Raw genomic sequence first — 15,479 nt, 5'->3', positions numbered from 1 at the left:
ATTTTAATTGGAACTGAGCATAGAGAAATTAATGCCTAAGGATATTATAAAAAAAATGGAGAAGGGGGCTAGTTTCTCCATAATAGCAGTAGCAACATGGCACAGCAAAAGAACCAGCAAAGAGAAATGATACAGAGAACCAAGGAAAAGTGAAAGTCAAAAGAATCTTCCTGGGGGATGTGGGGGAAAAAGTACACTCATACATTGCTGGTGAGACTGCAAATTGATGCCACCACTGTGGAAAGCAGTATGGAGATTCTTTAGAAATGGAATGAAGCCACCATTTGACCCAGCTATCCCACTCCTTGGTTTATACCCAAAGGACTTAAAATCAGCATACTACAGTGACACAGCCACATCAATGTTTATGGCAGCTCAATTCACAATAGCTAAACTATGGAACCAACCTACATGCCCTTCAATAGATGAATGGATAAAGAAAATGTGGTACATATACACAATGGGATATTACTCAGTCTTAAAGAAGAATGAAATTACAGCATGGGCAGGTAAATGGATGGAACTAGAGATTATCAGGCTAAGTGAAATAATTTAATCCCCAAAACCAAAGGCCAAATGTTTTCTCTGATAAGCAGATGCTGATCCATAGTGGGGGTGGGGGATAGGGAAGATTGAAGGGACTTTGGAGTGTGCAAGGAGAGTGAGAGGAGGGGAAGCACTGTGGGGATGGGAGAGACATTATTACCCTATACACATGTATGATTACACTACTGGTGTGACTCTGCACCATGTACAGCCAGAAGAATGAGAAGTTGTGCTCCACTTGTGTACAATGTGTCAAAATGCATCCTACTGTCATGTATAACTAATTAGAAGAAATTTAAAAAAAAAGAATGCTCCTGGGATCACACACTCCCTTGGGTATTGAGAAAGTTAGCTGTACGTACTTATAGAGCAATCAGAACAAGACAAGAGGAACAAGTGAAATCATTTCCCAAGCCACAGATACATCCTCTGATGTTAAAGCCTTAATGACTCACAGAGCTTAAGCACAATAAATTTGTGGCTACTGAACTGGGGGTCACTCAGGAGAATTTGAGGTGACACAAAAGGACCACATAGATACGGACATACCTTTTTCTGGGTGTCAGGATGCTTTCCCTGGCTCCCAGCCTCAAGCTCCCCAAAGGGGGGCAAGAGAAAAATATGAGAGGCTGGCAAGAGAGAGCGGGCACATTCTGAGGCTCTGCTTTTATTTTGGGGGGAAGCTAATCCATGGAACATTCTACCCAAAAAAGGGCAAAAGGGTAGGATTACAACAAATAGGTGGGTATAAATCAACTCCATCGGGTGACGCCCTCTCTGTGAGCTGCACCTTTCTTATCCAAGCAGAGGTAAAGTCCATTTGCACTGCAGGGTGCAATACCAGTCCAGTACCTCTTTACTCAGGACTTAAAGGTGTGTGCAGCCCCCGACACATTATAATTACAAAAAAAGTTTGCATATGCACATAACACAATTTGGCCAATTTCACTGCCCCTTTCACTCCCCCTTTTCTTTCCTTTCTTCTCGCTCCTGATCTCCACTCTCTACTCAACTGGTCTTTCTTCTCTTCATAATAATCCCCCCTTTTTCCTTTTTTCTATCTTCCACATATGAGCGAAAATACATGATCTTAGACTTTGTGAACCTGGTTGATTTCATTCTACATGATGTTCTCCAGTTGAATCCACTTTCATGCAAATGACATAATTTGGTTCTTTTTTTAAAAAATGGTTTTTGGTACCAAGAATTGAACCTAGAGGTGCTTAACCACTGAACAACATCCCTGGCCCCTTTTTATTTTTATTTTTTATTTTGAGACAGGGTCTCACTAAGTTGTTTAGGGCCTTGCTAAGTTGCTGAGGCTGGTTTGAACTCATGATCCTCCTGCCTTAGCCTCCCTAAGTGCTGGGATTACACGCATGTACCCCTGCACCTGGCTTTGTTCTTTTTTATTATTGCATAAAACTCCACTGTGTATATATACCACATTTTCTTTATGCAGTCATCTATTGACAGACGTTTAGGCTGGTTTCATAATTTAGCTATTGTGAATTGTGCTGCTATAAACATTAATGTGATTGTATTGCTATGGTATACTGATTTTAGTTCTTTTGGAAGAATATAAAGAAATGTGATAGCAAGGTCATATGGTGGTTCCATTCCTAGCTTTCCTGAGGAAGTTCCATACTGTTTTTCAGAGTGGTTGTATTAATTTGCAGTCCTATCAACAATGTATGAGTATACCTTTTCCTCTACATCGTTGCCAGCATTTATTATTATGTGTATTGTAGATGATAAGCACAATTTCATCAAATGCAGTTAAACAATGAGTTACAATGGCCCATGGGGGATAACAAAGAATCCAGGCTTAAAAAAAATCACACACAACTCTGGTAAACTGGAAAACAGAGAACAGAGCCCAAGGATTTGTTCTTTTAGAAGCAAACAGAGGAATTTCTAAGTTACTGGTCCACGACTGCATGTAGATTTAAAAAAAAAAAAAAAAGGAGACTTCCTGAACTGTGACAACCACCTTCAAGACATACGTATACACACACACACACACACACACACACCCCAGAAAGGATAAAATTCTGACCGATTGGACTCAAGCACAACCTGTGATTCATAAGTCATATGAATTTTGACCCAAAGATTGTTACCCAGGGGTAACCTTTCAGAATTAAAACTGAAGATAAGTGTTATGGACTAAATTGTGTCCCCATAAAATTCTGTATTAAAGCTATGACCCCCAGTACTCAGAATGTGACTATGTCTGGAGACAGATTCTTTCACTAGGTGTTAAAATGAGTCCACTGGATGGAACCTAATCCAATTGACTGGTGTCCTGAAAAAAAATAGGAAATTCTAAAAAAAAAGAATGAAAAAAAAAGATACCAGGAGCATGCATTCACAGAGGAAAGACAAGAAAATGGCCATATGCAAGTCAAGGAGAAAGGCCTCAGGAAAAACCAATTGTCAACAATTTGATCTTGGATTTCCAGTCTCTAGGGCTGTGATGACTTTTGTCTTGAAGGCACCTAGCCTAAGTTACTTTGTTATAGCAGCCCTTGAAAACTAATATACACAGATATAGGACTTCAAAAAAGATTTAAAATTCATTGTCTTAAACATGTTAAAAAAGCTACAGGAAACCAGACAATGATGTCCCAACAAATATGGAATAGTAATGCAGAAATATAAATTATAAAACAGAACCAAATGGAAATTTTGGAACTGAAAACTATAAAAGCAAAAAAGAAAATTTCATTAGCAAATTCCAACAGAAGGTATGAACATGCAGAAAACATGATCAATGAACTGTAAAATATGTACAATGAAATTCTTTGGTTTGAGGAGTTAAAAAAAACCCTAAAAATGACAGAGCCCACTAGACTAAAAGAAAAAATAATCAATGAAATAATGGCCAAGGAAGTGACATCAGCAAAATGATGGAACAGGAGGTCCCCTACCCTCATCTCAATAGAAACACTGATTAAATAACTATCCAAAGATGAAAATATCTTCCAGATGAAGTTACAGCACCCCAAAAGAGCACAAAACATAGGAAAAACCAAAGTGGAAAGGGTTTAAAAAAAAAAGGCTGAATTTTGTTCATGCTCCACAAAGTGGCAGCACTGAGGAGGATATCCTTGGCCTGCCATTTCTCTGTGGAAAGATACTGAGGCTGATATTCAACTTTTCCAGTGTTTGGGGCACTGCTTGAAAGGCCTACATCTATGTTGCTTCATGTGGAGAATTTATAGAATTAGCATAGTTAGATCACCTAGGGACAGGTAGGAATAAAGAAAGGTTCTTAGGGCTGGATTCCCGGCTCTTACCAGTGGTCTATGGAGCCAAGCCACTTAGCTCTACCTGACCACAGCCCCAGTCAGTAGCCTTGCCTGAGAATTAAGATAAATCAGTCATACCCAACAGTGAAGGACAGCCCTCTGTCTTTGAATGACTACAGACACACCCTGTAGTGACCTTGCCCAACTATAATCAAGCTAGTTAGCACTGCCTGACCACAAAGCCCCTCAGTGGGATCACCTGATCAAAATTCCCTTCAGTAGCTTTGCCTGACTGCAAAGCCAAGTCTGTTAACCCTGTCTTATGGAAAGCTCCTCTAGTGAGCTTGCCTACTGCAACCTGTGATGAGCAGTTCGGTGTGTGCAGCCATGGAGGTAAGCTTTGTCAAACTGTAGACATGCTTCTCTCCCACACCAGTTAGCCTTACTTGGACATTGCCCCCGCCAACCAAGTGACTGTAAATCAATTTTAACTCTAGTTTAAAAGCTAAGACAAAAGTAATAAGGATACCATAACCATAAAAATTTGTTAATAGACATACAATATAAAAATGGTACTAGTACTTTAATAGTATTAAATTAACAAAGATATTGTGGTGGCACCCACTCTTCCACATAAAATCTTAAACTAAGCTTCTCCAGAAATCTTCACCATAATTGATTTTAGGACTATCAGCAAAAGAGTCTCTACAAAAGAACTAAATGTAGTTAAACTTCCTATTTTCCTGTTGCTCTGTTTTACTTGGCCACTAGCCTGGAAGAGATCAGCACTCCAGGTGCTGAACGCCCCTTTTCTTAGTTTTTCACAAACATTTATCCAGTATAGTAATTTGTGGAAGTGTGATATGCAAAGCACAAATGCAAAGTGTGATAAAAAAGACAGATCCTTTAACAAGGCCTCTGGCCTTCAGCTGGAGCTTCATAGAGATGTGTACATTTCTAAGATAAGAGAAGTTACCAACTGGGCTCCATGGTAACAGCTGGCAGGGGGTAGGAAGAAAGGGGAGAAGAAGCTCTCCCCTTCTCAGATGCTGTCCTTGAAGGGTAAACTTGCCCAGAACAGTGAAAGAAAAAGATGCTTTTATGTGAACTTCTGCAGACTGTGAACTTCTGAGCCCCTCCCCTTATACACTGGGTATAAAGTTCTGAAACTACCTGAACTTGGGGTTCAGGGGGTTGACTGATTACAGTAAAAGCTTTGCCCTCTGAACCTCGATATGGCTAAATAAACCTGCTTCCTGTTCCTATTTTGTGTCTTGCATCGTCTGTCCCCTGCAACAATATTAATAAAGACTGTGTAAGGGCAGTGAAAATGTAGATATTTCATGTGTGATTAAAGTTAGGTTGGTTTCAACTTTTAAAAGACTGTAATAATTATATGACGTTCAACGCAAAGCCTCAAAGTAACCAGCAAAAACCTATAGTAAAAAATAAAAGAATAAAAGTGAATCACTATAAACATTATCAAATCACAAAGAAATACAACAAGAGAAAAGGGACTGGAACAAGAGAACTCCAAAACATAAAACTTACTTAACAATAATTATATTAAATAGAAATGGATTAAACTCACTATCAGTTAAGAAGCGTTAAGTTCTCACTATATGCTGCAGACCGTTTGATCACAATTGCATTAGAGTAGAAGTATATAAAAATGTTAATAGTTCTTATAGATTAGAAATTTAAAAAGGAATACTTGTAAGTAACTCATGTGTTAAGGGAGAAACTATAGAGAATTTAAAACACTCAAAACCAACCCATAATAAAAAATACAAGATAAAAACACTTGTGGAGATGGGAGTCTAGCTCAGCAGTATAGCACATAACTAACATGGGTTCAATCCCAATGTCTGAAAAAAATTGTGGGATACAGCTAATGTTAGATGAGAATGTATATCTTTTAGTATTTACATGAAAAAACAAAAGAGGTTTAAATAAATGAACTTTCAATTCAGTTTAAGGAGTTAAAAAAAACAATAAGAGATCTGCTGATAGAAAAATATAATAAAACACATCCATCTGGAGGAAAAGAAAATGTTTTTCAAATTAACATTCTGCTGAGTATACCTATATGATTGAAATTTGAAGATTCATTTGGAGAGCTTTCTTCCTTTAACCACTGTCAATTTCGTGAAGAGGGAGCTGAGAGACCTGACCAAGTAGCCCTTTCAATAGCATCATGTTACTACAGGAGGCTATAAGAGTGACCAAAGTTAAAATCCATAGACCCGGGTTGAAGATGGGAAAGTAAAATTCTCTTAATGGGAGTTAAAATAAGCTAGAACAGACCACCTATTTCAGAGAATGCAACACAGCTTCAAATCATCTCAATCACTGAAGTTGAACTGAAGTGCCAGGTACAGCAATTAAGCAAGCAAACCAACCAACCAACAACCTCTCTGGGAGGAATTAAAAATTAGATAAAATTATTCCTAAAAATAACTTTTCAAATGCATATAGCACATAACACAAATTAATTAAATAACAAAGAAAATGAAACCACATGGGCGAGAAACTGAAGAAATAACAAAAAATAGAACTACTTAAAATATTCTATGCATTAAAATTATCACCCAAGAGACTTTCAAGGAATTTTAAGAGCTATGTTCAATAAGAGAGAGGGAAAAAAGAGAGAATAGAATTGATAATTTAAGAGAACTGGAAACTACTGACATGGCAAGGCAAATGTAAAAAAGAGTCAAAACAGAAATTCTAAAATGGAAAAATACCATAACTGAATGCATTTAACCTCAATGGATGATATAATTGCAGATTTAAATCAACTTAAGAGAAAAGTAATGGTCTAGAAATTTTATCAGAAGAAAATACTCAAAAGGAAGCAGAGAAATGTTTTTAAAAAGTATAAAATTTAACAAATATGTAACTGGGGTACGAAAAGAATAAGTGAGAAGTAACATAGGAAGCAGAAATAGTTTGAAAATTTCTAACACTAATGAAAAAATAAAATCACAATCTCAAGAAGTCCTATAACCACCAAGGAAGATAAATGAAAAAAATCTACACTTAAGTATATGATAGTAATATTGCTAAAAATAGCCTCCCAACAAACAAAAAGAAGGAAAAACTTTTAAATCAAACAGAAGATGACTTTCATTAAAATAATTATTAGACTGATCTTGCAAAAATGGCAATCAGCAGAGATTGTTATGATATATTCAAAGTGAAATAAAGGCAAAAGTAAAACAAATTACTAATTACTAATAAAGCAATATTAATGGCTAACGAATTAATTAATATATGTGGAATTATAATACATGACAACATTAGCAAATAGCTCAGAATACAGACAAATGGAACCCAGGTTCTAAGATCTTTCCATTGTGTTAGCACTGGAAAAGTTCCAATAAATACTAAACGTTGACAAAATACACATTATAATTTTCTGAGGAATCCTTAAAGTAACAGCAAAAAGTTGGGAAATACTAAATTAACAATTAAGGCAAAAAGGAAATTATCAACGTAAAATCAAGATAGTCACAACAGAGGACAGACAGGAAAGAAAAAGTAATGTAGAACAGGTTGGACAAACTGCAATCACATCATGTGATGGTGAATTTCAATTCAAATACTGCATGACATCAACTAGACAGACTAAAAATGGTCTAAATGCTCTAACGTGAAAATGCTAATTGCCAGACAGCATTAATACCTACAAACCATAGAAGCCAACTGTATGCAATTTATATGATAAACACCTAAAACAGAGTTGAGAGCCTCTGGGCTCTGCCCAGTCCCGCGTCTCCCAGCGCAAGCCAACGTCCACCGCGCTCCCAAACCTTGGCTTTCGCTAACCCAACGCCACAACTGAATCTGGAACGCGCGCCCTCTCTCAGGTGGCTCTCCCGAGAGGAGGGCAGAGGGCCCGACGCCTCGGGTGCCCTGTGCCATGCGTCTCTCTGCACGCAGGACGCCTTCCCGCTCCCGCAGAGTGGGCATCCCAGAGCAGCGGCAGGGCAGAGCGACTCATGGCAGGACCAGGAAGGACCCGCACACTCACCATTCAGGCCTCGCCACCGCCTCCACCTCCAACGCTGAGGGGCCCAGCGTCTCTTCCAACGCCCTCCCCAACCGCCCTCCGACGCGCAGCCGCCCGCGGGCAGAGGCGTGGCCTCGGCCTCGCGCACCAATCAAAGGCGCGGACGCGGGCGGAGATACGTCTGGGGGCGGAGCTGCAGGGCACCCAAGAGCCTACTCCTCTGCCTGTTCCACCCTCTTCTTCGCAGCCCCAGGGTGCCCCCCTTGCTTCTCATCATCCTAGCACTGATCATCCCTACTGTCCTTCACCAGCCTTCGAGTCCCACATATTTCATTCATGTACCCCGCAGCCTTCACCCACTGAAAGAACCTACCTAGGCACCTTTTTTCTGTGCTCTCCAGACTCTTTACCTCTCCAACCTGCAGGAGGCCCCTACAATTCACCATCTCTCCAGGGTTCCCCTCAGCAGGTAGACCACTGGAGACAAAACGGTTTGAGTAACCGACTCAGAACCTAGGTCTGAACTTCAAGAACCACATGCATAGTGGCCTGCACACGCTTGGTCTAGAATGAGAGCCTACTGGGAGTTCCAAGTAGTAAATAAGCCTGTTATGGGACACACAGCGAGGATAAGCAGGAAGCAGGAAGCAGGTTTATTGGTTGCAGCCAGGTTCAGAAGGGGAGCTTTTGCCACTGTCTATCAGTACTTCTGGACCCAGAGTTTAGAAAGTTACAGAACATTTATCCAGTGTGTAGGGGAAGGGCTCAGAGGTCACAATCTGCAGAAGTCCACACAAAAGTAGCATTTTCCAGAACATTGGAACCCAAATCTAGGACACTCTGCAAGAATCAGCACCCAGGACAGGGAGAGTTCTCCTCCCCTTCCCTCTGCCAGTTAGCTATGCAGGACCTGACTATTGTCTGTTGAAATCCAAATGCCTATGTGGAGGCTTTGTGTTAGTCTTTCTTACCAAATCCTGCTTCTGCAACACGTCTCCTGCCTGAAAACAGTTGCAGAAATTCTTCGTTTTTTAATTTATATATGACAGCGGAATGCATTACAATTCTTATTACACATATAAAACACATTTTTTCATGTTGCAGAAATTCTTGCTGATAAATCTAAGAACAGTTATGGTGAGGGTTTCTTGGTTTCTTAATTAAGATTTTCTGTGAAGAAGGAGTGCCAATATAAGCCCACTGGCCAAGTACGGAAAGGAATCAGGCCACTTATGCCTGGTTACAAATATATTCCTGTTGTTATTGAAAAAGACAAGGGCAGGCCTTGAAAGCCAGGAGCTGGCGTGACATTGTGTTCTTGGTCATAGTGTTACTAGGAATTGGCCTGAACTGAAGCTACTCCTTTGTGGTTTCTTGTTGAATATGATTTAGCAGAACACCAATAACATTTTAATCAGGACAAAAACAAAACAAAACCAGAAAACAACCTCCTTGATTATGTCTGAGGATGACAAAAACCAAAATAGTCCCCCAAACATCTCCCTTTTTTTGGCTAAATATGCCACCCCTTTACCAATTACAACTCTGGCCTTGTTTTCTTCTATCTCTGAGATAAAATTAAGATAATCATGGAATCATGTTTTCTGACAGCATTCAATTCAGAGCAAAACCCCTGCTCCAAATTCATCTTAAATCCATATTTTCTCATTTCTTCCTAACAATTACTAACAAGCCTGTAGTTCTAGTATCTCCTTGTTGCAGAGACAACTCTGACTACAACTCTATTAATAGTGAATTTTGCCTGAAGGGCAATGACATTACTACTTGCTCAATATTAGTCATTATTGGTTTATGTCCTTATTAATCTTGATACATTACTAACAGTAACTGTTTTGTTATAATAGTTAATATAAGAATTGTCTATCAAGCTCTTAAAGAGCTTTATTTAAAGATTACGTGCAAGTAAGAAGCATTATTTTGACAGTACTTTTAAAGTATAGCATTTTAAACACTATTTTACTTATCTGTGGAGTAAGTATGGATGGGAAGTTGTCAAGAGAAAAGATAGAGATTGATATTATACAGGAATTATAAAGTGATCATTTAAATGGGAAGCTTTTAAAATGCATATATTCCAAAGAGGGCTGAGGAACACTTCCCCAGGAAACAGGAACTTCATATAATTATCTTAGGACAAGAGACTATATGTAAATAATAGCTTAATAAACTCTTACTCTGCCTTTTTAAATTGGTAATGTGGGAGAAAGTTGTCCATGTATTGAAATCACTAGTCAAGAGATTCAGGGCAGGTTGTACTAATTAATCCCCAGGAAATTACACTTAGGCTAAAACCAAGAAGGCTAGTGATTAGTTACTTGGATATTTCATACCTAACACTTTCCAATTCAAGATATAAAAAGCTTAAGCAGACTTTATTAAAATTACATGTGGAAGTTCTCTGCTGAACTCATCTGGGCATGAGTCCTGAAGAGCTACTCAAATATGCCTTTTCCCTTTGAATGAATCCATGTCCCCAAGCAAAAATTAACTCTATCAAGATAGAGAGAAGATTATTTTCTTAAGTAAACAAAGACCTAAAAAAGACAATGTGAAACACAGGAAATTATTACAAGAACTTGTTACTTGTAGCAGCAGGATTTTTGTAGAATCTTTAGGATTTTCACTCACTGGTTTCGTTTTTTTTTTTTAAACCAGAGATTAAACCCAGGGGCACTTAACCACTGAGCCACAACCCCACACCTTTTTGAAATTTTATTTAAAGACAGGATCTCACTGAGTTGCTTAGAGCCTTGCTAAGTCCCTGAGGCTGGCTTTGAACTTGTGATCCTCCTGCCTCAGGCTCGCTCCTGAGCCTCTGGGATTACAGGCATGCACCACAGCACCTGGCACTTTAGGATTTTCTATACATAATATCAGCTTATCTGCGGAGACAATTTTACTTCTTTTTTTCCAGCTTTAATTTTTTTCTTTCCTTCTTCCATTTCTTAATGTTTCAGTTTTGGTATATTTTGTCTTTCTAGGCATTTGTTTATTTAATTTTGGTTATCTAAAAAATTATATCAATATCCTGATGAATGCAGACACAAAATTCATTAATAAAATATTAGCAAATAGCATTCAGAAACACATTAAGAAGACTGAACACTATGATCAAATGGATTTCATACCAAGGAAGCAAAGTTGGTTCAACACACAAGGATGTCCACTCTCACTACTCATATTCAAAATAATTAAAACTCTAGTAGAGCAATCAGGCAAGAGGAAATTAAAAGGATGCAAATCAGGAAAGAAGTCAAATTATCTGTTTGCTGATGACATGATCCTATATCTATAAGAACCAAAAACTTGAGTAAAAGACTTTTAGAGCTGATAAGCAAATTCAGCAAAGTGGTAGGACAAAAAAAAAGGGGGGGGGAGTAGAGAAAGGAGATAGAATGGGAAGGAAGATGGATGGGAAAAGAGAGAAACGGTGAAATGAAATTGACCAAATTATGCTATGTACATAAATGAATATACCACAGTGAATTTTACCTTTATGTATATTTATAAAGCACCAATTAAGAAAAAAAATAAACAGAAGGAAGACCAGCAGAGGGAGTGGCGCAGAGCGAGGGTAGAGGGGAGGAAAAGTGGAAGTACTGTGGATTGAAATGGAACAAATTATATTCCATGGTTGTATGATTATGTCAAAATGAACCCCACTATGTGTAACTATAATGCACTAATAAATTTTTTTAAAATGAGTGTTAAATTCCCACATATTTGTGACTTTTTCAGTTTTCCTTTTTTTTTTGATTTCTAGTTTTATTATATTTTGGGTCCATAAGGCACTCCAGGATTTCAGTATTTTTTAATTTACTCAGGCTTGCTTTATAGCCTACGATTTGGTATATACTAGAGAATGTTCCATGTGCACTTGATAAGGATGTATATTCTGATGCTTTTTATTGGAGTGTTCTTTATATGTTATGATGTCCAATGAATTTGTTGTGCTATTCATATTTCCATATTTTGTCTGGCTGTTCAATCCATTATTGAAAATGGTACATTGAAGTCTCCTAGTATTACTATGTTTTTTTATTTCTTCAATTTTTAAAAAATGTTGCTTCATTTATTTTGTGACTCTGACTCTTGCTATCTACATATTTATAACAACAATTATTTATTGTTGCATTAACCCTTCTATGCATTAACCCTTCTATTAATGTACAATATCCTTTTAGTCTCTTGAAACACTTTTTAAATTGTATTTTGCTGGTATTAGTTATCCATCCATCTCTATGTGGTTATTGTTTGTGTGGAATCCTCGAACTTTCGACTTTTTGCATCTTTTGATCTAATATATCTCTTCTAGGCAGTATATTCTTACATCATACTTTTTAAATCAATTCTGCCGTCTCTGTATGATTGAAAAGTTTGATACACATATATTAAAAGTAATAACAATAAAGAAGACTTATTTATTTTGTTATTGTTTTCTGTGTCATATGGCTTTTTGATACCACAAACAGGAGACTGTGATGAGTGTTGCTTTAGAAATTAGTCAAACTTTTCTGTTGATTTGCATTTCAGGTGGATATAGCTTAAGTAGACAAAGAGAAAACTACACATTTGAGACTGTTCATTTTCCCAGATACTTCACAAAAACAAAACACTCTAATTCTTCCTTATCTAAAAAGAACAAAATAATGAGTAATCTTCTGGATATCACTCTATAATTGATCTTATCCAATGAAGAGTTTGGAAACTTTGAACAAGCCACTCAAAAATATTGCAGCTTCATGGACACTTTCAATTCTACAAGAAGCATCTTAATTGCTCATCTGCCCATAAATCCCAGACAGATGATAATATTTCTTATATTGCTTATTTCATATGCCTAGAAAAATGTCTCTGTCTCTCTCTCTACTTCTTTTCTCCTTATTCTTTCTTAGAGCTGAGGAAAGTGTAGGGAGAAATACACACTTTTTAAAGGATATTTTTCTTTCTGTTCCATTACTCCAAATGTTCTTGGTGAAATTATTCTTTTTATAATTGGAGCATAAGGACTTTATGTTGGGTTGTGGAAATAGTAACACAACTCATCCCTCAAACACTGATGTTGATTTAAATTTGATATATTAAGGAATAAAATTTGTGTGCATATATTTATCTGTATATGTACACCTCCCTTCTGTTTGTGACAATGTTGATTTGCTCCATGACTTATGCTTTTCTTATCCATAATCAGCTGCTGAACATATGATACTTTTCATGTTTCATTGAAACATTCAGAATATTCAGGAATAGGTCCTTATACTTACCTTGATAAATATTACTCTTGGCTATTCCTAGGAAATAAAAGAGGAATTTCACCAAATGACTTTAGATTTGCACATGTTATACATATAGGCCTCTAATCTAAATCTGCAAATAAGGGGACACATTTTCTCCCTTAGGGAAATCTTTATTATATAAATATATTTGTGTCAATATATATATATATACACACACACAAGAATGTCCCTCTATGTATACAGGTGTAGTCGAAGAAAGACATGCAAGTCATTGGTTGCAACTGAGTCTCATGGAACCTGTTGTTCATCATCATCTGCTGTTAATCCACTAACGGGGTTAGCAAAGGCCAGGAAGACTTGTTCCAGGGTTATCTGACTGATGGAATAGTCCTCTAAATTGAATCGCTCTTTAGCTTTCTCCAAAACACCAAATACCTTCAATGACAACAATAAAAATGTGTAGTTACCATTACAATCTCCCCTCCAGCCCCCAACCCAAAGGAGCCTCCCCATCTCTTCCCCAGCTCTTGTCAAATTTATGTTAAGGCCAAAGCCATGGAAAGGGGAGAGGGGTAAGTAGAAGAAATAAATAATTGAGGAACTGAGAGGAAGAAGTTATCTGTTCCCATTCTTTGGATGAACATGAACTACTAATAGGATTCAGGCACAACAAATTAAAGCAACTAAACTATAGGAATGTTTGAAAAATAGCCTAAAGGCTCCAATGTCCCATTCCACATGACTGAATCCAAATACTTTTAATTATTAATGCTCTCTTAACATGTAGTGTTAGGAGGGCATGGTTTCTATCATCACCTTTCCCCAGCTATTGTCTTTTTTCGGAAGGTGGTAGTTAAGGATCCTTTGATTCTCCTCCTTCAAGATACTATCTAAGAAAGGAAAATAGTACAGGTAAATGATCTCACAGAATTTTTAAAAATATTTATGTTTTAGTTATAAGTGGACACAATATCTTTATTTTATATTTATGTGGTGCTGAGGATTGAACCCAGTGCCCCACGCATGGTAGGCAAGCGCTGTACCTCTGAGACAGCCCCAGTCCCCGATCTCACAGATTTTGTTTAAAAATTCTAGAATATTTCCACATATATTTAATTATAAAAAGTGGACAAGTAAAGAGATGGGATTTATATAAATGGGATATGACCCATTTTCAGTATTATGTTGAATAGAAATGGCAAGATTGGGCATCCTTGTTTTGTCTTTAATTCCTAAAAGGGGAAAAGCTTGCAATTTTTCACTGTAGAGTATGATGTTAGCTGTGGTCTTATCATAGATGGCATTTTATATGTTGAGGAAAGTTCCTTTTATATCTAAATTACTGAGATATTTTCTTTGAGATGTTTAAAATAATAAAATTGCTTTGAAATTTTCCAACAATTTTTCTACCTCTATAGTGGCTGGCTTGTAGGCTCAGGGTACAGTGGTGGTCTTGGAGACACCAATTATGGGGATCCAGCCTGGCACTGGATTCTACTGTGATACGTTTAAAACCTGGGTCTACTGAAGTAGTCTTGATCCCTGGATCCTTTTGATCCTGGGGGGGGGTCACAGGGACTGATCAGGATCCTGGTGCTGGCAGAGCCTGGATTCCTGCAAGGTGACCTGAACTCTAGAATTATAGGTGCTGGCCTAGTGCCTGAAGCTGGGGCTGGCTTAAAGGCTGGGTGTGCATATGCAGACCTAGAGGTTAGTATAGAAGGAATAGCCTAGCTCCTAGGACCTTGGGATCTCACCTTGGGATATAACCTGGGACCTGGGTATACAGAGGTATTTAAGAGCTTAGGTCTGGGATGTCAGTATGTGTGGTGAGCCGCTTCTGCCGTTTATGCAAATTATGGTCGCCATTACAAGATGGCGCTGGCTCCGCTGTGGTCTGTGACAAACAACTCCTTATTTGGGAGAGTTGGCGCATGACTTTTCATCACCCTATGAGAAAGCTCCACGTGGCTGCTTTGCATTGGGGCTTGAGATGCTATATTAAGGCTGGGAGGGGCATCCGAGAAAGAGAAGAAGAACTATCAAGGGCCTGAAATAAACTACTGAAAGAAGATTCCTGAGTGTTGCGTCTTCCTTGCGGGCAAGAAGTCACGACAAGTGGTGCCGAAACCCGGGAACCAGAACTTTCAGCAGTCAGGGGGGTGCACCGTAGTCCCAGGTAAGTGGGATCCGCGATCAAAGCGGGAAATAGTCCCAAGTAAGTGGGATCCGCGACCAAAGCGGGGCAGCAGCTGCATTGTGTACTTCGTTTTTACTTTCGCTTTTGTTTTCTGTGTTTCTCTTGTTGTGTCATTTTGCTTTGTTTTTTGTGCTTCTTTGTTGTTGTGTCATGGGTGCCACACCTTCCAGTCCGCTTCTTCTGGCCCTAGATGGCCTGTTACGTTC

At 38.2% G+C, this 15,479-nt stretch overlaps 1 protein-coding gene across 1 annotated transcript in view; it reads right to left on the bottom strand.

The window, feature by feature from the left end:
- Nucleotides 1–13,361: 13,361 nt before the first annotated feature.
- LOC107146540 (phospholipid-transporting ATPase ABCA3-like) overlaps nt 13,362–15,479 on the bottom strand; it is a 104,062-nt gene continuing 101,944 nt past the window's right edge. Inside the window, 2 exon segments of the mRNA XM_015490638.1 lie at nt 13,362–13,508; nt 13,890–13,963. Of these exon segments, the coding sequence (XP_015346124.1) occupies nt 13,362–13,508; nt 13,890–13,963 (221 nt within the window).

The sequence above is a fragment of the Marmota marmota genome, unplaced genomic scaffold (genome assembly GCF_001458135.2).
Source record: "Marmota marmota marmota unplaced genomic scaffold, marMar, whole genome shotgun sequence".
Lineage (NCBI taxonomy): Eukaryota > Metazoa > Chordata > Mammalia > Rodentia > Sciuridae > Marmota > Marmota marmota.
The sequence above is the reverse complement of the archived record's forward strand: the minus strand, read 5'-3'. Positions and strand labels throughout refer to the sequence as shown.